Raw genomic sequence first — 22,379 nt, 5'->3', positions numbered from 1 at the left:
CCTAGCGTGTGTCAAAGTGAGAAGCTCAGGCTGAATGAGACAATGTCTGAGGCGCGAATCACAGAAATGTACAGTATCTCTGCATCAACACTTCAATTATAAACTTCTCATTTCCTCACACTCCTGGATCCCTTGTCTATAAGATGATACAATATTGGCTCACTCCTCCAGCAGGCATTGTTTCCTGAGTTGGGTAACTTCCTCTGGTTTTCATGGTGAATGAAGAAATGGCATAGCCCCCCATTTCTCTGATACCTTTTGAGCAGCGATCAAAACTTTGGTGCACGCACTTAAAGCAATTCTGTGCCCTGAAAGGGAGAACTGCAAGTGACCCTACTTTCAGTGATGTATTATTCACTGTTACAACAGATGTACTGGTTTCCAGTACCCATACTAACGACAAGACTGGGGTGAAGGCTTTTCTCTCTAATTGCATCTGCTGTTTAGCAAATTGTTTTTTTTCCCTCCTGTTCTGAATTACTCTTCTTCTTCACCATCTCACCCACTGTTGATTATTCTGTTCTAAAGCTTGGTCCCCGACTGTTTGCACCTTATTCTCACTGACACCTCATTATTACACTGAAAGAGACCAAAAGCCCCCTCCCAACCTTCCTGAAAGTACTTATTTCTGTCTTAAGTCATTCACTGAGTTTGCATTCCCCTGGGCACAGGACAGACTTCAAACAGCCGTTCCTGAAACAGTCCATTACTCAGATGTAACCCCACTGTCTGAATGGTTGGCATAGTGTCAACAGGAGCAATTTCCTACCCTGTCTATTTAAACTATTTAAAGCTGGGGTATTTGTGTGAGGCATAGGAGAGTATGTTTCCCCCAGTTTACCCAACTCCTTCACTGCAACCAGTAAAATCCTGATTTTAAAGAAATAATCAAAAAAATTCACATTTTCTGAAACAATATATGATGTTTTTACTTCAAGCTCTTGACTTCTTCCAAAAAGCCTGTGTCAGATTTGATAGTGGAACAGTGATGTCTAGAAAGATAGCATTGCCGTTATTGGATGTAAGTAATTTTGGTACAGCAGTAGTGAACGACCGTCCAAGCTGGATCGCAGGTGCACAGAATGAGATGGGAAAAGATCAAGAAATATAAGGAGCTGGAACATGCGTCTAATCCATGATACTCGCACTCAGACTAACCCAATAGATCCTGTTCTTGTGGATGTTTAGTATCCAGAGCTGATACACCAAGTTCCACGTAGTGTTTTATTGAGTGGAAGCAACTGTTTGTCGGAAAGTCACCAATTTTGAACAATTTGCGTACAATTGTTCCAATTCTGAAGGATGATGTGGATCTGAGACAACGTTTTATTGTGTTCCTTTGGTTACCAGCAGAGTTTCCCTGGACAATACTTTTCAATCAGTTGCTGATAGTAGGGCTGCAGCTCCTTCAGATCAGGCAGGTCATTACACTTGGTGTACAGGTCAAACTTGCTGCAAGCACAGAAGGGCTTGGTTAGGTTAGCAGAAGGCATTGCAAACATGGAAAATCCATTTCTTCCACTGGCAATCTGTCCCATCATGGGCTCTCCCCAGCCGACCTGCCCCATCACGGACCCTCCCCACCTGATCTGTCCCGTCACGAACCCTCCGCACTTGATCTGCCCAAGTTAAGTTTATTTTCCTGCTGTTTATCTCTACTCTCTTGTCTCATTGGCCTTGAAGTTTTCCACTTTAAACAGCTGATGAAAATTGCTGCGCCATCCTCAAATGATGTGTCAATCCCTTTGCGTGTAGTTTGAGTGATATCATTCCTATATTGATCCCAGCCCCGGCTCCGACCCCAGAGCCCTGACTTCAGTCACAACGGCACTGACCCTGGGGACATTCCCTAATGGCCTCCGTGCTCTTCCCATTGACCCCTTGTGTTGGCACAGCTCTTGTTTCATTCAGCTAATTTTCAATGTTTCTTCTCTTCCCTATTCTACCGTTCCAGAGCATTAATTGTACAGCATAGGATTGATAGCCTTGCTGAAACTTCAAAAGGATCCGATTCACAAAATATCAATTAGATTAGTTCTTGGATTTTTAATGAACTTACTTGAATTCTTTAACCCACCGAAGCATATTCAGATCTTTGCTGCTACAGAGATGCATGTAATCTCCCTCAGTGTGCCAGGGGTAGAACGAATGGAAGCGGATCATGTATAGTCCCTGCATCAGATACACAAACATGGACAATGACACAAAATAGACACAATAATAATAATCTTTATTAATGTCACAAGCAGGCTTACATTAACACTGCAATGAAGTTACTGTGAAAGTCAAACACACAGCACACGGACATATATATATATATATATATATATATAGACACAAACATGCATGCACAGACACAAACAACACTATTAGACACCAAACGTTTTTCAGATATTTTATTCTTTAACATCCTCCCTGTAATTTGCTCTCCTCAGTTGAGAGGACAAAGGCTCTGTCCCCTTAATTGGTGCTCCCACAGTACTGCCTGCGTGACATTGCAGTGCTCAGGCATTACTGCCCACCGACGGTGTGTTATCCCACAGTACCACCCTTGAAAAACTGCAACGCTCAGGCAGTGATGCCCTTCTGATGTGGTGGGCCCACAGTCCTGCCTTTCTGGCAGTACAGCACTCCCTGACTGCAGCTCTGGAACGTCAGTCTGGATTATTTGTTCAAGTTCCTGGAGTGAGACTTGAACCCGTGGCTTACTCGGTGAGAAAGGTGTGGTACCCAGTGAAGGCCTGGCATCGTCATTGCTGGTTGTGCGGTTCATGGAGAACACTGACCATCTGACTCATTGACCTCGACTTTCAGCCCAGAGAAGAAATACAAAATTCACTCAAAATTACCTCTTGAGGGAGTTTACACCCATTAGTTTTCAACACGTTGTAAAGATATTCTACAAGAGAAAGGTCAAAGTTAAATCTGTAAGTAGCCCCATAGCTAGGTTCAGATCATCATATTCAACAAGGTTTAAAAAAAATTTTTTTGTTTCATTTGTTTTTTTCCAACTTTCTCAGTCTCCTGCAGACACTGTACTGCACATTAACCAAGCGATTTGTGACAGTATGACACCACTGGGTTGCTGAGAGAGGTTTCAGAGCCAAACCTCAACTTGTCTGTTCAGTCTTAAGGCCTTAGGTGAAACAGGATCTGTCCAAAATGTTCCTCCATTTGGATTCTTACAGCAGTAACCAGCCCCTGCCAGGTGGTAATGGTTACCTTCTGACCTGTTCAAGTTAACAAATTTACAGCTGCGTAAGCTCCTTTCGGCCACGTGCTTGTGAAACTCGTCCCCAACTGAAGCAATTTTCTTCTTCGGTTCTCTGCCTGAAGATGTGTCTGACCCACAGCGTCACAGTTGCCACCACAGTTGGGGAAAGGAACCAGGTCCTAAATCCACTCCTGCCGGAATGGCAATTTACCCCCCAAGCTGTGGGCACCAACCTGAGCCACACTGACCAACTGGCTCCCGAAGGAGTCCAGGTTGCTATGGCTACATGTGTTTTTACATGGTGCTATGAATAGTGATAATCGAGGCTCCTGCAATGTATATTTTTCGAGAGATGCACCATTAGTTTGGAATGTGGCTAAACCAGCATTTATTGCCAATCCCTATTTGCCCTTGGGAAGATAGCAGTGAGTCACCTTCTTGAACATCTGCAGTCCGTGTGATGTAGATGCACCCACAAGCGCTGTTAGGAGGTTCCAGGATTTTGATCCAACGCCAGTGAAGGAATGGCAATATAGTTCTCGGCCAGGATAGTGTGTGAAGGGGAATTTGCAGGTGGTAGTGGTGTTCCCATGCATCTGCCTCCCTTGTCCTTTGAGATGGTAGAGGTTTCAGATTTGGAAGATGTCAAAGGAAAGTGACAACACAAGTGGACAAGGCAGTCAAGAAAGCATATGGAAAGCTTGCCTTCATTGGACGGGACATAGAGTATAAAAACTGGCAAGTCATGCTGGAGTTGTTTTTTATTATATAAATTTAGAGCATCCAATTCATTTCTTCCAATTAAGGGCCAATTTAGCATAGCTAATCAACCTACCCTGCACATCTTTGGGTTGTGGGGGCGAAACCCACGCAAACACGGGGAGAATGTATAAACTCCACATGGACAGTGACCCAGAGCTAGGATCGAACCTGGGACCTCAGCGCCATGAGACAGCAGTGCTACTACTGTACCAGCTTGCTGCCCCATCATGCTACAGTTGTATATAATGTTGGTACGGCCGCACTTGGAATATTGCACACAATTCTGGTCACCACACTACCAGAAGGATGTGGACGCTTTGGAGAGGAGGTTTACCAGAATGTTGCCTGGTCAGAAGGGTGTTAGCTATGAGGAGAGGCTGAATAGACTTGGACTGTTTTCATTAGAACGGCAGAGGTTGAGGGGCGACGTCATAGAGGTCTACAAGATTATGAGAGGCATGGATAGAGTGGATGACAGGGACTCTTTCCCAGGGTGGAAGGGCCAGCCATTAGGGGGAATAGGTTTAAGGTCCGTTGGGCGAAGTTTAGAGGAGATGTGCAAGGCAGGTTTTTTTTACACAAAGGGTGGCGAGTGCCTGGAACGCACTGCCAGGGGAGGATGTGGAAGCCGATACATTAACAGCGTTCAAAAGGCATCTCGACAATTACATGGATAGGATGGGTATAGAGGGATACAGCACTAGGAAATGCTAAGGGTTTTGGCCAAAGATGGTATCATGACCAGTATAGGTGCAGAGGGCCAAAGGGCCTGTTCCTGTGCTGTATTGTTCTTTGAACCTTGGTGAGTCACTGATGTGCTTCTAGTTGGTACATACTGCTGTCACTGTGCATTGGTGATGGAGGGAGTGTGTGTTTAACGTGGTGTGCCAATCAAGTGGGCTGCTTTGTCCTGGAAGGTGTCAAGTTTCTTGAGTATTGGAACAGCACCCTTCCAAGCAAATGAAGACTATTTCATCAGACTCCTGACTTGATCCTTGGAGATGGTGGTCAGGCTTTGTTGGGGGGTAAGAAAGTAAGATTCTTTCTGCAGAATCCCCAGTCACTGACCTGCTCTTGTAGCTACAATATTTATATGGTTGGTCCAGTTCAGTTTCTGGTCAATGGTAACTCCCCGGGTGTTGATAATAATAATAATCTTTTATTGTCACAAGTATGAAGTTACTGTGAAAAGAGATTCAGCAATGGTAATGCCATTGAATGTCAAGGGGAGATGGTTAAATTCTTTCTTATTGGAGATGGTCACTTCCTACCACGTGTGTCCAGGTTTTGCTGCATATGAATACAGACTGCTTCAATACCTGATGAGTCATGAATAGTGCAATCATCAGCCAACATCCACGCCTCAGACTCTGAACTCTGCAACCATACTGTAGAGAGCTAGCATGAACACAGTGAACTAATTGGGTTTTCTTTGCATTCAGTTTTTATAAGGTAGAGCAGGCACTTTGTTCCCTTACAGATCTCCCCACTTCAGCCGCAGTATTGGATTCCCTACCAGTGCTTACCATCATGTCCCCACGACATCAATACTTTGTCCAGCCCACAGTTAGGCTCATACATCCCATAAAGTGAGCTGCAAAATACATAATAAAGTAATTAGGGAAACATTGTACACTGGGCACCATCTGAGACCCTTCCACCACCCTGTATTTCCATCTGGATGTGATGACAGGTGCTTAATATGTTGTCGAAAAAGAGCAGAAATCTCATGAAGATGTCTCACTTTCTCATTTCCTGTCATTTTTCTTGCAACAGCAACCTTGGGACTTTGGTGCAGAGTGCATTCCTAAATAGCAGTCCTACTGCTATATACAGAGAGCATTGGGAGGCTTTATTCATCCTATCCTCTCCCAAAGTGTGTATTTTCAATCAATGCCCCACCCTGGGACCAGTTTTATTAATTTGTTCTTTAGCTACATGGGAGCCACTTGAGATATTAGGAAACATAACCAAACCATGGTCAAAGAGGTCAGGTTTAAGGAGCATTTTAAATGGTGGAGAGGCTTGGGGAAAGAATTCCTAAAGGGGCAGCACGGTAGCATGGTGGATAGCACAAATGCTTCACAGTTCCAGGGTCCCAGGTTCAATTTCCGGCTTGGGTCACTGTCTGTGCGGAGTCTGCACGTTCTCCCCATGTGTGCGTGGGTTTCCTCCGGGTGCTCCGGTTTCCTCCCACAGTCCAAAGATGTGCAGGTTAGGTGGATTGGCCATGCTAAATTGCCCTTAGTGTCCAAAATTGCCCTGAGTGTTGGGTGGGGTTACTGGGGATAGGGTGGCGGTGTGGGCTTGGGTAGGGTGCTCTTTTCAAGAGCTAGTGCAGACCCGATGGGCCGAATGGCCTCCTTCTGCACTGTAAATTCTATGAATTCTTACAGTTGTAAGCTAGAGATTGTGGGCTAAATAAGGACCAGGAAGGGGAGATACACAAACAGATGACCTGTGATCCCAGGAAATGCTTGGAACAAAAGGTCAATGTGGGTGCCGCAGACAAGGCCAGCATTTGTTGCCCACCCCTAACTGTCCTTGAGAAGGTGGTGACGCGCCTCCTCCTCGAACTACGCCACTCTGTGGTTTTGACTTTTCTGCAGTGGTTTTTGGTGCAACTGAGTGGCTCATTTGGCCAGTTGTTATGCCAATTAGAGGCAACCACACTGCTGTGCATAGATTCTCATAACCTCTTGCACACTGCAACAGGTCAGAGGGTGAAACCATTCCAGATGTGATCCCTCCCATGCAACTAAAGAACAAATGAACAAAAATGGTCCCAGAGAGAAGCAGCGATTGAAAACAATCGTGGGGAGAGGGTGGGGTGAATAACACCTCCCAAGACTTGTTTGGTTCATTTTAATGGCAAGGATGTTTCAAACTGAGAGACTTCACAGAGAGCGAGCGTAATGATCAGTCTCTTACCTGTACCTAGGGTCCTTGAGGTCTGGATTATCTGAGAATGTAGAGTCCCTGTAAACAATGGAATCCTGAAACCTGCACCCAACTGGGTAGGTGTCTCCGACGACACACCACTGAAGAGAGACAATGATCACAGTGAGTTAGAACGTGAACAGCATCCCACAGTCTAACAAGCGGTCTTGCCTCAACACAGAGTCCTTACTCAGTGTCAGATCATCATTGCTCAGTGTCACATCATCATTGCTTAATGACCATGAAAATTGATGGTGTGGTAAATAATGAGAATGAAAGCCTTAGATTACAGGATGATAGAGATGGGCTGGTCAAATGGGCAGAACAGTGGCAAACAGGGGCTGGTTTAGCTCACTCAGCTAAATCACTGGCTTTTAAAGAAGACCAAGCAGGCCAGTAGCACGGTTCGTTTCCCGTACCAGCCTCCCCGGACAGGCGCCGGAATGTGGCGACTAGGGGCTTTTCACAGTAACTTCATTGAAGCCTACTCGTGACAAGCAATTTTCATTTATTCATTCATTTCATTTGAAATGGAAGTTAACCCTGTAAAGTGTCAGATGGTGCATTTTGGGAGAACTAATCGGGCAAGAGGATACACACAGAATGGTAGGACGCCAGAAGTACAAAAGACTAGAGGGTCCTTGGGGTGCATGCAAAAAGATCTCTGATGGCAGCAGGACAGGTAGATAAGATGGTTAAGAAGGCATATGGGAATGGGCAGCATGGTGGTGGAGTGGTTAGCACTGCTGCCTCATGGCGCCGAGGTGCCAGGATCGATCCCAGCTCTGGGTCACTGTCCGTGTGGAGTTAGCACATTCTCCCCGTGTTTGCGTGGGTTTCGCCCCCACAACTCAAAAGATGCGCAGATTAGGTGAATTGGCCACGCTAAATTGCCACTTAATTGGAAAAAATGATTTGGGTACTCTAAATTTAAAAAAAAGAAGGCATATGTGATATTTGCCTTTATTAACCGAGGCATAGAATCTAAGAGCAGGGAGGAAATGATGGAGCTGTGTAAAGCACTTGTTAGGTCACATCTGGAGTACAGCGTGCGGTCGCCAAACTTTACGAAGGATTTGATTGCACTGGAAAGTGTGCAGAGGACATTCACCAAGATGTTGCCTGAGCTGGAACACTTCAGCAATGAAGAGAGGCTGGATAGGCTGAGGGCTAACCTGATTACGGTGTACAAAATTAAGAGTGATATAGTTGGGATGAAATGTTTCCCCTTAGTAGAGAGATCAATAACCATGGGGCATAGATTTACAGTAAGGTGCAGGAGATTTGTAGGGGATTTGAGGAAAAACATTTTCACCCAGAGGGTGGTGGAAATCCGGAACTCACTGCTAGAAAGGGGGGTGGTCGAGGCGGGAACCCTCACAACATTTAAGGAGCATTTAGATGAGCACTTGAAATGCCAGAGCATACGAGGCTAAGGACCAAGTGCTGGAAAATAGGATTACAGTAGGTAGGTGCTTGGTGGCTGGCACAGAGTCAAATGGCCACTTAATGTGTTGTAAAGCTCTATGACTCCAGGGGGAAGTCAGGGTGTGTCGGGGGTGGTTTTGGGGTCTGGGTGGGTGGTGGGGGTGGGAGGCTGAAGAAATGGGGTGGGACCGAGGTCTGAATGTGTGTCCGAGGCTTGGCATCTGAATCTGGGGTCAGGATCTGAGTCAGGGAAGAGGGATGATGGGTGAATGTAACATGATGCAAGTTAGGACATGGGCATCAGAATTGTGGGAGAGTTGAGTGGATGATTATGGGATGACTTGAATTTAGCTGTTTAAGATAATCAAAATAGTTAATAGGGTAGATAAGAGAGAAACTATTGCCTCGAAAGGGATTCCAGAACAAGGGGGCATAACCTTAAAATTGGAGCATTTAGGGGTGGTAGTAAGAACCTCTTCACACAAAGTGTAGTGGACATCTGGAACTTGCTCCCCAACAGGTTATGAATGCTAGAGGACAGATGAAAATTTCAAGATGTCGATTGATAAATTCTTGTTCATCAAGGATATTGAGGGCCATGGAACTAATAGGGGTAAACCAAAGATCTGCCTTGACCTAGTTGAAAGGTTAACCAGACCCCTGAATGGCATCCTCCTTTTCCAATGGTTGTGACCCCCTGTGGGTGGCAGCTATAGTCTGGAGGGGCTACACACAATGATCCTCCTCAAAATTTCCTCCATCTCCTCAAGATACTCTTCGCCCTCAGGATTCCTGTCCTTACCTGCGGCTCCCCCCAGAGAGAGAGGATTTTCCCGACATCATGCAGCAGCCCAACCAGCTGGAGCCAGTCTATAAAACACAAAAAAAATAAACAATTGACTTCACAACTCCCTGACTCTCATCAACCAAGACTACCTTCTGCCCCCCCCCCCCCCCCCCCCCCCCCACCCACATTTACTCTCCAACACCCAGACCCCCAATGAGCCTGTTGGAAGGGCAGTACTGACGGAATGCTGAATTGTCAGAGGGGCAGTATTGAGGGGGAAGTGCAATAAGCCATAAGAACTCTAAACTTCAACTTTGTTTTTCTCTCCACTGATGCTGCCAGACTAGCTGAATTTTTCCAGCATTTTCTGTTTTTATTTTACTCATTCATTTCTATGTGTTTGTGTCTATCTGTGTCCTAATTTTTCACAGTCAATGTATGTATCTCCCTGAGTTTGTCCATTTGTCTGTCTGTGTCTCTGTCTGGCTGTGTATGTCCCCTGTCTTTTTGTGTTCCCCTGTATGTGTGTGTTTCTGTATGCATATGTCTCTGTTTATATATGTTCATGTCTGTCTGTGTTCAACATTCATTACTGGAAGCCACCTCTAACGTATGATTACATAGATTACCCAAGCCAGGATAGACCTTCCTGATTTCCTCTGCTGTTTGGTAGGCGTGGAAAGAGTTTGGAAAATCCACGTCGGGGTCAGATTCGTCCACTATTTGGTCAAGCGCCTGAAGAGCCTCCATCACCGTCATCTGAGCCTGTGCACATGAGGACCACTGATAGATCTGCAACCAAAGACACAGGGACCAGTTATTCAACCCACTAGCTCAATTGGTCACTCAAGCACCAGCGGAACAGGTCATTCAAGCACCTATATTGACCTGGCAGGGCATCCACAATACCACCGCATCCAATCCTTCATCTGCCCAAATGCCCCTTGGGCTGAATATCATTCCTCAGTACTATCCACCGATCAAAAGCAAATGTGAAACAAATACTCAATGTGAGGAGGGCTCATTTCAATGGTTTAATAAAGGATCTGAATTGGGATCAAACTTTGCGGAATAAAACACCAAATGAGCAATGGGAGGACATCAAAGAGGTGATCGTTTGGGTACAAGGTGATAGTTTGGGTACAGATTAGACATGTTAAGAGGGGCGCAGAGAGAGCATGAGGATAGGTTAGTAACATAAAAGAGAATCTAAAACTCTTAGAAACTTATAAATAGTAAAACGGTAGTCAAAGGAACGATGGAACTGATCGGAATCATAGAATCTCTACAGTGCAGAAGAAGGCCATTCAGCCCATCATGACTGCACTACCCTCTGAAAGAGCTCACTAACTAGGCCCACTTCCCCCCACTCTTTCCCCGTAAACCTACCTAACCTGTACATCCCTGGACACAAAGGGGCAATTTTTATCATGTCCAATCCACCTAACCCGCACATCTTTGGGCTGTGGCGGGGTAGCACGGTGATGTAGTGGATAGCACTGCTACCTCGTGGCGCTGAGGTCCCAGGTTCGATCCCAGCTCTGGGTCACTGTCCGTGTGGAGTTTGTACATTCTGCCCGTGTTTGCGTGGGTTTTGCCCCCCACAACCCAAAGATGTGCAGGGTAGGAGGATTGGCCACGCTAAATTGCCCTTTAATTGGAAAAAAAAATTGGGTACTCTAAATTTAAAAAAATAAAAATCTTTGGGCTGTGGGAGGAAACCAGAGCACCCGGAGGAAACCCACACAGACACGGGGAGAAAGTGCAAATTCCACACAGTCACCCAAGGCCGGAATTGAACCTGGGTCCCTGGAGCTGTGATGCAGTAGTGCTAATCATTGTGCCGCCATGCCACCCCTAAGGTGGGTCGAAAAGATTGTTTTGTGGAGGAGGAGAATGTGATTGTGGTAGTAATTGATTGCATTTGTCTTCACTAAAGCGGATGTTGCTAATACAGCAGTAAAGGAGAAGGCAGCAGCGATATTGGGTTGGAGATGTCCTGGCAATGCTTTAAAGATTGGCTCCGCTCAAAGTAGAAAAGTCACCTGATCTGGATAGGGTACTGAGGGGAGTAAAGATGAAAATTGTAGTGGCACTTGTGACATTATCATAAATGTAAAGAACTGCAAGGGTTAATGTAATGTCTAAATCAACAACTAGAGGGAGCTGGATGTACAACTCATAGAATTTACAGTGCAGAAGGAGGCCATTCGGCCCATCGAGTCTGCACAGGCACTTGGAAAGGGCACTCTACACAAGCCTAACTCAGTAACCCCATCCCACCTTTTTGGACACTAAGAGCAATTTAGCATAGCCAATCCACCTAAACTAAACATTTTTGGATTGTGGGAGGAAACCGGAGCACCCAGAGGAAACCTACACAGACGCAGGAAGAACGTGCAGACTCCGCACAGACAGTGACCCAAGCCGGGAATCAAACCTGGGACCCTGGAGCTGTGAAGAAACTGTGCTAACCACTGTGCTACCGTGCTGCCCATATAAGGCATCAATGCTAAGCCTTGCTAAGGAGAGGTTGAGGAGAAAGCTAGAGGACAGACTGAAGTAAAGATAGTGTGAGTGAGTGAAAGCAGATCATAGTTAATATAATAGTGTAGAGATTAGTAGATGAGTATAGATTATATGTTTATTATCAACTATTATATAGCAGTAAGTGTAGAATCCAATTTAGTAGTGTTAATACATTTAGAACTTTGTTCAATTTAAAAGATATTTGTGAACACTACGCCAACCAGAATTTCGCAACACTAAGAACTCCAAATGGTACCAGGAGTATATTTCTACAAATAATAAGCAGTTAGATTAAATAGGTTAGCTTTAAGAAGATTGAAGAAAATAATTACGCCTCGACAACGATCAGAAAATCTACACAGAAGAAAAATCGTAATGTGGAAAGTCGAAAGAAGCCTGATTACTTCAGAACAAATGGTAAACTATGTCAAAACTGGGCTTTCTGCAAACAGCAGTTTGAAGTTTTCCTATCTGCCCCCGCGCTTGCAAATGCTTTCGATCAGAGAAAAATGGTGCTTCTTAATTTGGCTGTAACACAAGCATTAGAGCTTTTTAACTCCTTTGAATTTGCTGAAAATGAGGACAAAATGAAGTATAACATAGTGCTACAGAAATTTGATGCTCATTGCAAAAAGCAGGTGAACGAGACCTATGAACGTTACATGTTCAGAAAAAGGCTGCAGCTGAAAGGGGAATCGGTAGATTCTTTCATTACTGCTTCAAAGATAAGAGTGCAGTTGTGTAACCTCTCCTCCATTGCTGATTCAATGCTTCGTGATCAAGTTGTATTTGGGATTAATGACAAACGTTTGCGAGAAAAAATGCTAAAACGACTGATTTTGCCGCTTGATGAATCGATTAATATGTGCAAAGCCAGTGAACAAGCATCCTCTGAATATGCGGAGTTCAGTGCAAACGAAAAAGGCGCAAAGTCGGAAAACGGGGCTGACGCCATGAATGCTGTGTCGCAGCACAGAAAACTGTGTACAATGGCTGGTGGCCATTTTGAGAGTGACGTCACGAGCGTGATGACCACGTGTCGTGGCCACGCCCACAGTAAAAAAAATTGTTCAGCAAAAGGCAAACAATGTTCCAATTGTTGCAAGTTTAATCCTCGTAGCACAGTGTTGTTTCTCAATAGCTTCTCCAGCAAACAAATTTTAAAACCATTTCAAACCATGACTATAGAAAGATCCAAAGTGTACTAAGTGAAGAAAAAAGACAAAATATTTGAACTGATAATGAAGATTCCTCACTATACACACTAAAGGATACTGTCATGGTTGATGCAATTACTCAGATTAATGCACTGCATTGTAATAATAAACCAGTATAACAGCTCTTGAAGATTATTATAAAGTGGACTTTATTACTTGAAATAAATGGCTCAGAAATTCCATTTAAGATAGATGCACATAAATTTAATAACCAAAAAGAATTGAAGACAAGCATACAGTACACTGCAAATACAGAAATCTACCTGTCGATTGACCGACTATAATGGAAATACCATAGCCACAAAAGGTTCTTGCTGTCTCATTGTTCGGAAAGGCGACATCAAAATGCTAATCGACTTTGAGGTAGTGGAAGATGATAAATCATCGCTACTTGGGGTGGATGCTTGCGATAAATTAAACCTAATTGAAAGGATACACACAACCAAGACTTCGAATGACCAGTATAAAGAGCCAGGAAAACACTTGGTTGTTGCTGATACCCTAACAAGAGCTACAAATGATACTGATACCACGGTTTCCAATATAGTGCACAGTGTGGAAGCACAAGCTTTATTTGTTGCTGAGATGCTACCAGTGTCTGACAACAAGCTACGAATCATAAAAGAAGAAACAGAAAAGGACTTGACACTCCAAAGAGTAATCAAATATCTCAAAGAAGGAAGGCCCAATGGATGTTGCTCTGCTTTTCGCAGATGACCTCACAGTAATTAACGGATTCCTACTCAAAGGAGGCAGAATAGTTATTCCCTCCTGCCTCTGACAGGGTATCTTCGATACACAAGCCTCACCAAGGTATTGAAAAGTGCCATAGACAAGCAAGACAATCACTACTGGCCTGGAATCAACAAGGATGTGGACAATCATGTGCAGGAATGCAGCATTTGTCAGATGCATCAATCTGCGCAATGCAAAGAAAGCTTGGAAGAAATTGAACTCATCAACAATCCATGGATCAAAGTAGGTATGGATCTGTTCTACTTTAAAGGTTGTGACTATCTAGTAATAATCAACTATTATTCCAACTATCCCCAGGTGATTACGCTGAATGATTCAACGAGATCTGCAATACGAGCAGCAAAATCTGTTTTTGCTCGACATGGAATTCCAAGGCAATGGTCCTTGCTTCACCAGCTGGGAGTGGACACAATTTGCAGACCTTTATAATCCTAATCACATCATATCAAGCCCATTATGCCCTCAATCAAATGGCAAAATAGAGAAAGGCGTAGGAATAGTCAAAAAAACTATTCAGTAAAGCAATTGATGACAACAAAGATTTATCTTTGGCACTGTTGACATACAGATTTGTTGCCTGCTCAGATGTTGATGGTAAGAAAAATTCGCACCACGTTACCAGAGATCACGGTTCAAAATATGGATCATCAAGAAATATACAACTGCCTAAGGTTACGAAAACAAAAACAGAAAGAATGCTGCAACAAGCACACAAAACCTTTATTAAAGTTAAAAGAAGGAGATTACGTTCGTGGATGGCAACACATAGCTAAAGTTTTAAGACAAGTTGCACCCCCTGTACTTGTTGTACTTGGTTCAGACTGAACAAGGTTCAATGTTTAAGAGAAATAGAAGAGCCTTACTGCAATAAAGAAACATGTTCCATCTCAAACACAAAGCATCATAGTTCAGGGTGCCATCTTCAAAGACATTGGCTTTCCTAATCCTTCATTATCACCAATGCATCAAGACAATTTGGAAGATAATTTGCATACTTTGACAAAACCACTGAAAAGATCAACTAGAATGAGGAGACCACCGATCAGATTACATTTGTAATGACTGTGATAACTATTCATTTGTCACCACCAATGTGATTTAACAGTTATTTTTTGCAACTGAATGTAAAAACAAGTTAATGATTCATGCTCGCTACTGTAAGTTCAAAGAAAAAATATTACAAACAAAGGTTTTTTAAAATATAAATTTAGAGTACCCAATTCATTTTTTTCCAATTAAGGGACAATGTAGCGTGGCCAATCTACATCTGCACATCTTTGGGTTGTGGGGGCAAAACCCTCACAACACGGGGAGAATGTGCACACTCCACACGACAGTGATGCAGAGCCGGGATCAAATCTGCGACCTCGGCGCCACGAAGCAGCAGTGCTGTCCACTGTGCCACCTTGCTGCCCCTCTCCGATCACTCATGGCACCTTCCCATGCAATTGCAGAAGTTTATAACCTTTTCTTTCAAAGAAAGGGGGATGTGACATTATCATAAATGCAAAGAACTGCAAGGGTTAATGTAATGTCTAATCAACGACTAGAGGGAGCTAGATGTACAACTGTATAAGGCATCAATGCTAAGTCTTGTGGTGAGAGGTTGAGGAGAAAGCGAGGGGACAGACTGAAGGAAAGATAGTGTGAGTGCGAGAATATCATAGTTAACGTAATAATGTAGAGATTAGTCGTAGATGAGTGTAGTCAACTGTATTACATAGGAGTAAGTGTCAAATCCAGTTAAGTAGTGTTAATAAATTTATAGCTTTGTTCCATTTAAAAGCTATTTGTGGTCTTTGTGAACACTACGCCAACCATCCTGACTTTAGTAACGCAAAGAACACCACAGCACTGAGCACAATCCTCCTTGGATATGGAGTTAGTGTCAGAGGATTGAAGAATTGCAAATATTACACTTTTGTTCGAAAGGAGGAAGTGGGATAAAACCCAGCAACAACAGACCAGTCTGCCTAACATTAACAGTGAGGAGCTGTTATAACCTTCCTGCTTACCACTGGCTGGGGACTAATGGCAATCCCACAATCCTTAGGGAGTATGAGCTTCCCCAATGAGGGGGGGGGCGGAGAAATCATTAGCAGAGACCCTGCATAAATAGAGCTGGCCAGTATGGAACCAGCTAGAGAGGAGTGAGCAGCAAGGGAGTACTGCTGCTGTTGTGTGTATATATGTAATTGCAAATAAATGTTATTTCTTTCTAGTCTACAAACTCGTGCTGGATTCTTCGTGGCCCTCACAAAAGGAGACAAACCTTGCAGATGACACAAACTCAGAAATGTAGTAAACAAACAGGAAAATAGTAAGAGTTCAGGAGGTCATAAGCTAGTGGAATAAGCAGACACGTGGATGAAATTTAATTCACAGAATTGTGAAATTATACATTTTAAGAATGAGGAGAGGCAATGTGTGTTCCATGCAGGATAGTATAATTTTAAAAGGGGTCCAAACACAGGGAGACCTGGAGGACTAGGAGACCTATATGTACACAAATCACTGATGCTGACAGTTAAGATTGTTTAAAAAAAAACAAATGGGATCATCGATGTTATTTATTTTTTAAATTTAGAGTACCTTGGTTTAGCACACTGGGCTAAATCGCTGGCTTTTAAAGCAGACCAAGGCAGGCCAGCAGCACGGTTCAATTCCCGTACCAGCCTCCCCAAACAGGCGCCGGAATGTGGCAACTAGGGGTTTTTCACAGTAACTTCATTGAAGCCGACTTGTGACAATAAGCGATTTTCACTTCAGTTCATTTTCAATTAAGGGGCAATTTAGTGTGGCCAATCCACCCACCCTGCACATCTTTGGGTTGTGGAGGCGAAACCCACGCAAACACAGGGGGAACGTGCAAACTCCACACGGACAGTGACCCAGAGCCGGGATCGAACCTGGGACCGCGGCGCCGTGAGACAGCAGTGCTAACCACTGCGCCACCGTGCTGCCTGTTTGATGTTATTAATGGAAATCTAGAGTGCTAGCAGGGAAGTTACGCAAACCATTTATAAAACTCTGGGTTAGGCCCCAGCTGAAGGACTTTATTCAAATCTTGGCATCACTGGACGGATAGCAAAGATGATGGACTTCAGTTATGTGAAGAGAAGGAGATTAATAGGAGATTTTAAGGAGGTGTTCAAAGACATGAAGGATTCTAGTACAGTTTAGCAGGAGTAACTGTTTTCAGTGACAAGTAGATCGGTCACATAGATTTCAGGACAGATTTATCAAAGAATTGGCACAAGTATGATGCTTCAAATGCCTTCCTTCTGTGTTGTACTCTAAAACTATTGTATTCTAAAAAGGATTGACCAAGATCCCGGGATCATGAACCTGACTCTCTGGATAGATCACTCACCTTTCCCTTAACAAATTCCACAGTCTGGTAAGTGTGCATCAGCCGATATGTGTTCAATACCCGATGGTGGAGTGATCCAGACTGAGCAAAAAACAAACAGTATACTTATTAAATGTTTCCCTCCCAACCCTCTACGCATGGCAGAGGTATTCAAGTTTTTTTTTTATAATTTAGAGTACCCAATTAATTTTTTTAAATTAAGGGGCAATTTAGGCTGGCCAACCCACCGAGCCTGCACATCTTTGGGTTGTGGGGGCAAAACCCACGCAAACACGGGGAGAATGCGCAAACTCAACACGGACAGTGACCCAGAGCCGGGATCGAACCTGAGACTTCGGCGCCGTGTGGCAACAGGACTAACCCACTGCACCACCGTGCTGCCCTGGAGACATTCAAGTTAATCCCTACAGTGTATTTACATGTGTACATGAAACCTACCACTGCAACACCCTCCCCTTCCCATTTCTCACTTCTCCCCACCCATGGGTACTCCTGTACTGCTCTTCCCCCCCCCCCCCTCCCCCCATCCCCATTCCCCCAGCCAATATTCTTGCACCCCAACCCCTGTATTGATCTCTTCCCCCGGGTACTACTCTGCATCCTTGCTCCATTCCACCATGGGGAAGTACTTTTTTCCTCCTTTCCTTAACCCATTGGTACTGCTTTTCACTCGCCCAACCCTGTACTATTTTTTTTCAGGTGCTGTTCTTTCTCCAGGTGCTACTGCACCAGCACCCCCGTACTGGTCTCTGTCCCGATGCCATTCCTCCCTCCCCCATACTGGTCTCTGTCCCGATGCCACTCCTCCCTCCCCCATACAGGTCTCTGTCCCGATGCCACTCCCCCCTCCCCCATACTGGTCTCTGTCCCGATGCCACTCCCCCCTCCCCCATACTGGTCTCTGTCCCGATGCCACTCCCCCCTTCCCCATACTGGTCTCTGTCCCGGTGCCACTCCCCCCTCCCCCATACTGGTCTCTGTCCCGATGCCACTCCCCCCTTCCCCATACTGGTCTCTGTCCCGGTGCCACTCCCCCCTCCCCCATACTGGTCTCTGTCCCGGTGCCACTCCCCCCTCCCCCATACTAGTCTCTGTCCCAGTGCCACTCCTCCCTCCCCCATACTGGTCTCTGTCCCGGTGCCACTCCCCCCTCCCCCATACTGGTCTCTGTCCCGGTGCCACTCCCCCCTCCCCCGTACTGGTCTCTGTCCCAGTGCCACTTCTCATGATAATGTGACTCACCTGGAAGTTCCTGTACGTGACCTTGTCCTCAGTGTTGATTCGAGCCGCAGACTGGCCACACTCCTGCCCCAAAGGGTTGGCTGGCTTTACACTCTGAAATGAACAGCTTGTCAGTGGGCTCAAAAGAAAGATTTATTAACCTCACACCTGATCATGACTCTCAGGAAACAGCTAACATTCAAAGAATTTAGAAGATGAGTCACTTGTTAATGTGATAATAGGATCTCACAGACAACAGACAGATAAATGACCAGATAATCTGTTTTTAGTGATTTATTTGAGGGGTGAGTATTGTCCAGGAGATCCAGTCATGGCCAGTAAGTGGAATCTTTTACATTCATCTGGCCATCAGATAGGAACCAGTCTTAAAAAATCCCTGGTGTTTGTGACAATCTGAGATCTTGATTGATCCGATAACTTGGAACCATTCATTATCTGCCTCACATAGTCTGTGGAACAACATGGGCATTCATTTGTAAGGTAACACAAAGCGGGAGAATGAGTAGTCCAGAAGCTGGAAATAACTAGGATAAGAAGTCAAACTAAGAAAGACCCAAAAGGGGAGTCAGATATGAGAGAACGACATTCAATTGTTCTATTTATAGTCCCTTCCAAAGTTCTGTACTGTACCCTAGTCACAGAACAATAATAAAAGTCATGCGATGTGAGCCCAGAAAGTCAATTCCCTACCCAATCTTCGCTTGATTCCAGCCTCACTTGATTTCTGCCCAGTCTGTGCTTGATCCTCACTCGATCCTGCCTGATCCCAGCCTCACTCGATCCTGCCTGATCCCAGCCTCACTCGACACTGCCTGATCCCAGCCTCACTCGATCCTGCCTGATCCCAGCCTCACTCGATCCTGCCTGATCCCAGCCTCACTCGATCCTGCCTGATCCCAGCCTCACTCGATCCTGCCTGATCCCAGCCTCACTCGACTCCAGTTCAATGCTCACTCCAGTTTCTAGTCTCACTTGATACCAAGTGGCCAGAGAATCTGGTGAATTGGTGCAACGACAATAATCTCTCCCTCAATGTCAACAAAACAAAGGAGATTGTCATTGACTTCAGGAAGCGTAGTGGAGAACATGTACCTCCCTGTCTACATCAGGGGCATGTTCTCCACAGCTGGGGCTGGTTCAGCACAGGGCTAAATCGCTGGCTTTGAAAGCAGACCAAGGCAGGCCAGCAGCATGGTTCAATTCCTGTACCAGCCTCCCTGAACAGGCGCCGGAATGTGGCGACTAGGGGCTTTTCACAGTAACTTCAATTGAAGCCTACTTGTGACAATAAGCGATTTTCATTTCATTTCATTTCACATCAATGGGAACAAAGTAGAAAGGGTCTAGAGCTTCAAGTTTTTAGGTGTCCAGATCACCAACAACCTGTCCTGGTCCCCCCATGCCAACACTATAGTTAAGAAAGCCCACCAAAGACTCTACTTTCTCAGAAGACTAAGGAAATTTGGCATGTCACCTACGACTCTCACCAACTTTTACAGATGCACCAGAGAAAGCATTCTTTCTGGTTGGATCACAATTTGGTATGGATCCTGCTCTGCCTAAGACCGCAGGAAACTACAAAAGGTTGTGAATGTAGCCCAATCCATCACGCAAACCAGCCTCCTATCCATCGACTCTGTCTACAATTCCCACTGCCTTGGAAAGGCAGCCAGCATAATTAAGGACCCCACTCACCCTGGACATACACTCTTCCACCTTCTTCTGTCAGGAAAAATATACCAAAGTTTGAGGCCACGTACAAACCGACCCAGGAACAGCTTCTTCCCTACTGCCATCAGACTTTTGAATGGACCTACCTCGTATTAAGTTGATCTTCTCTCTACACCTTGCTATAACTGTAACATTATATTCTGCAGTCTCTTCTTCTTTCCATAAGTAAGGTATGCATTGTTTGTACAGCATGCAAGAAACAATACTTTTCACTGTATACTGATACATGTAACAATAATAAATCAAAAAAAATTAAATCAAAATCACAAAATTCTCAACACAATTCTGTAGCTAGTTCAAGGGCCAGAAACACAGAAATTATGAACAAGGAGACGAGGTAGGATGCAACCGAAATGGAGAGAATGAGAGAGAGACAGGGAGAATAAGAGAGACAGAATGAGAGGCAGCGGGTGTGACAGAACAAGAGATTGAGGAACAAGAGGGATAGGAAATAAGAGACAGTGAGAGCGAGAGAACTAGAGATGAGATGGAGAAAGAGGGGAGAATGCGAGATGGAGCAAGTGAATGAGAGACTTACAGGGAGAGTTAGAATTAAAAAGACACAGACCACTAGAGAAAGCACATAGAGTGACAGAGCCAGGACTCACCCTCAATCGCACACGGAGCTAGGACTCTTTTTTCCTCTACATTTCTATCTTCCTATCTCTCTCTCCCCCCATCCCTGTTTCACCCTCTGTCACACTTTCTTTCTCTGATTCCAGCTTTCCCTCTCTGTCAGTCTGTCTGTCCCTCTCTCTCTCTCCCTTTCTCTCCCCCAAACAGTGTCTTTACCATAAACTTCAAAGTTCTGTTTTCTTTGGATAGACTCACCATCTGGGGCTGCCTCACCGTCTGGGACACACTCATGGCACTGCTCATTGTGTGAGTGTCTCAGCTTGATCTCACGCAGTTAAGTAGCTCTCAGTTGGATGGGGAATGGTCAATGTTCAGGGTCAACAATGTGACCTTTTTACTCTTCATTAGACTACAGAGACATTGTGAGTTAATTATTCTAAGGGCAGTTTATTAATTATCTCCATACCACTTTCACCTCATAGCTCACTTACCTGATTAATGATCTCACCTCAAACCGCATTCTACACAAATACAGCCTTTAGCACCTAGACTTGTGTATCTGTGTCTGTATTTGTGTATGTGTCACTGCAGATCTGTGCCTGCCTGTGTGTGTGTGTGTGTGGTAAAAGGGTTTCAAATATGAACATTTCATGAAATTAGGAGACGAGAGTAAATTAAAAATATGTTTATTGGTGTGCAATGCATTCCCGTGTTTGCGTGGGTTTCCTCCGGGTGCTCCAGTTTCTTCCCACGGTCCAAAGATGTGCAAGTTAGGTGGATTGGATATGCTGAATTGCCCCTAAGTGGGGTGCTCTTTCAGAGGGTCGTTGCAGACGCAGTGGGCCGAATGGCATTCTTCTGCACTATAGGAATTCTATGGTTATGTGATTATTTATTGCAATGCATTCAGTTTACAGAGTTTGAAGATATAAGTATAAACAATCATGTGCAAAGAATACATACAGTAAATGCCTCTTTGGAGGCAATAATCTGTTACACAAGGAGTTAAATGTGCTTGGGATAACTGAGACATGATTTAGTGAAGAATAGGACTAGCTGTTAAATATTGCAGGCTATAACATTTTGAGAAAGGATAGAAGAAGAATAAGGTGGTGTTGGGTAGCTGTACTTATTACAGATGGCATTAGAAAAAGAAACATACCGAACATTAAGATAGGAACGTAAACTGTATAGATTGAGATAAAAGATAAGATGGGCTCAATCACACTTACTGGGGTAAACTGCCACCCAGCTAATTGTGGAAGGGAAGTGGAAGAAAGATCTGTAAGCAAATCTAAGAAATAAATAAACAACATAGAATAATAATTATGGGAGACTTCATCTAGATAACCGAGTCAAATGTAAAGAGGGTAAAACCCTATGTCTGGATGAATTACATTAACATACATTAAAATACGTTATTGAAGAGCTAACAAAGGCACTATTATCCATGTATAAAAATTAATCAGAAAAAGCTAAAGGGAGTTTAGGAAGCATAATGTTCCCCGTTGCTTTCTCCATGGCAAGGTCTTGGTCAATCAGACTTGGCTAGGGCAAAGGAGTCAATCCGCACCAATTTCTCCTGGAGTATGAATTGTTGCGATTGTTTGACATTTGGTATTCTTGCATTTATCCTGAAGTGTGCAAGACGAAAACGCTTTGGCAACATGTCTCTCTTTTCAGCAATATTTAGGGAAAGGGAATATACCAGAGGGCAGCTATTGCTATTCCTGCACATATAAAGAGGGATAGAACGAGTCCAGAGAACTACAGACCAATTAGTTTAATGTGGATGGCAGGAAAGGTAAGAGAATCCTTGATCAA

General features: G+C 44.4%; 1 protein-coding gene across 1 annotated transcript; it reads right to left on the bottom strand.

Annotated features, from left to right (window-relative positions):
- Positions 1 to 944: 944 nt before the first annotated feature.
- miox (myo-inositol oxygenase) lies at positions 945 to 20,892 on the bottom strand. The gene is made up of 10 exons (XM_038811646.1): positions 20,811 to 20,892; positions 18,249 to 18,341; positions 17,007 to 17,087; positions 9,761 to 9,923; positions 9,147 to 9,214; positions 6,908 to 7,017; positions 5,503 to 5,570; positions 2,850 to 2,899; positions 2,060 to 2,172; positions 945 to 1,452 (listed from the first exon to the last, which is right to left on the bottom strand). Exons 1-10 carry the CDS (start codon positions 20,856 to 20,858, stop codon positions 1,344 to 1,346), a joined length of 903 nt encoding a protein of 300 aa, XP_038667574.1. The 5' UTR covers positions 20,859 to 20,892; the 3' UTR covers positions 945 to 1,343.
- Positions 20,893 to 22,379: the final 1,487 nt, after the last annotated feature.

This window comes from Scyliorhinus canicula, chromosome 11 (assembly GCF_902713615.1).
Source record: "Scyliorhinus canicula chromosome 11, sScyCan1.1, whole genome shotgun sequence".
Taxonomy (NCBI): domain Eukaryota; kingdom Metazoa; phylum Chordata; class Chondrichthyes; order Carcharhiniformes; family Scyliorhinidae; genus Scyliorhinus; species Scyliorhinus canicula.
Note: the sequence above shows the minus strand (reverse complement) of the source record. Positions and strands in the feature narration are given on the sequence as shown.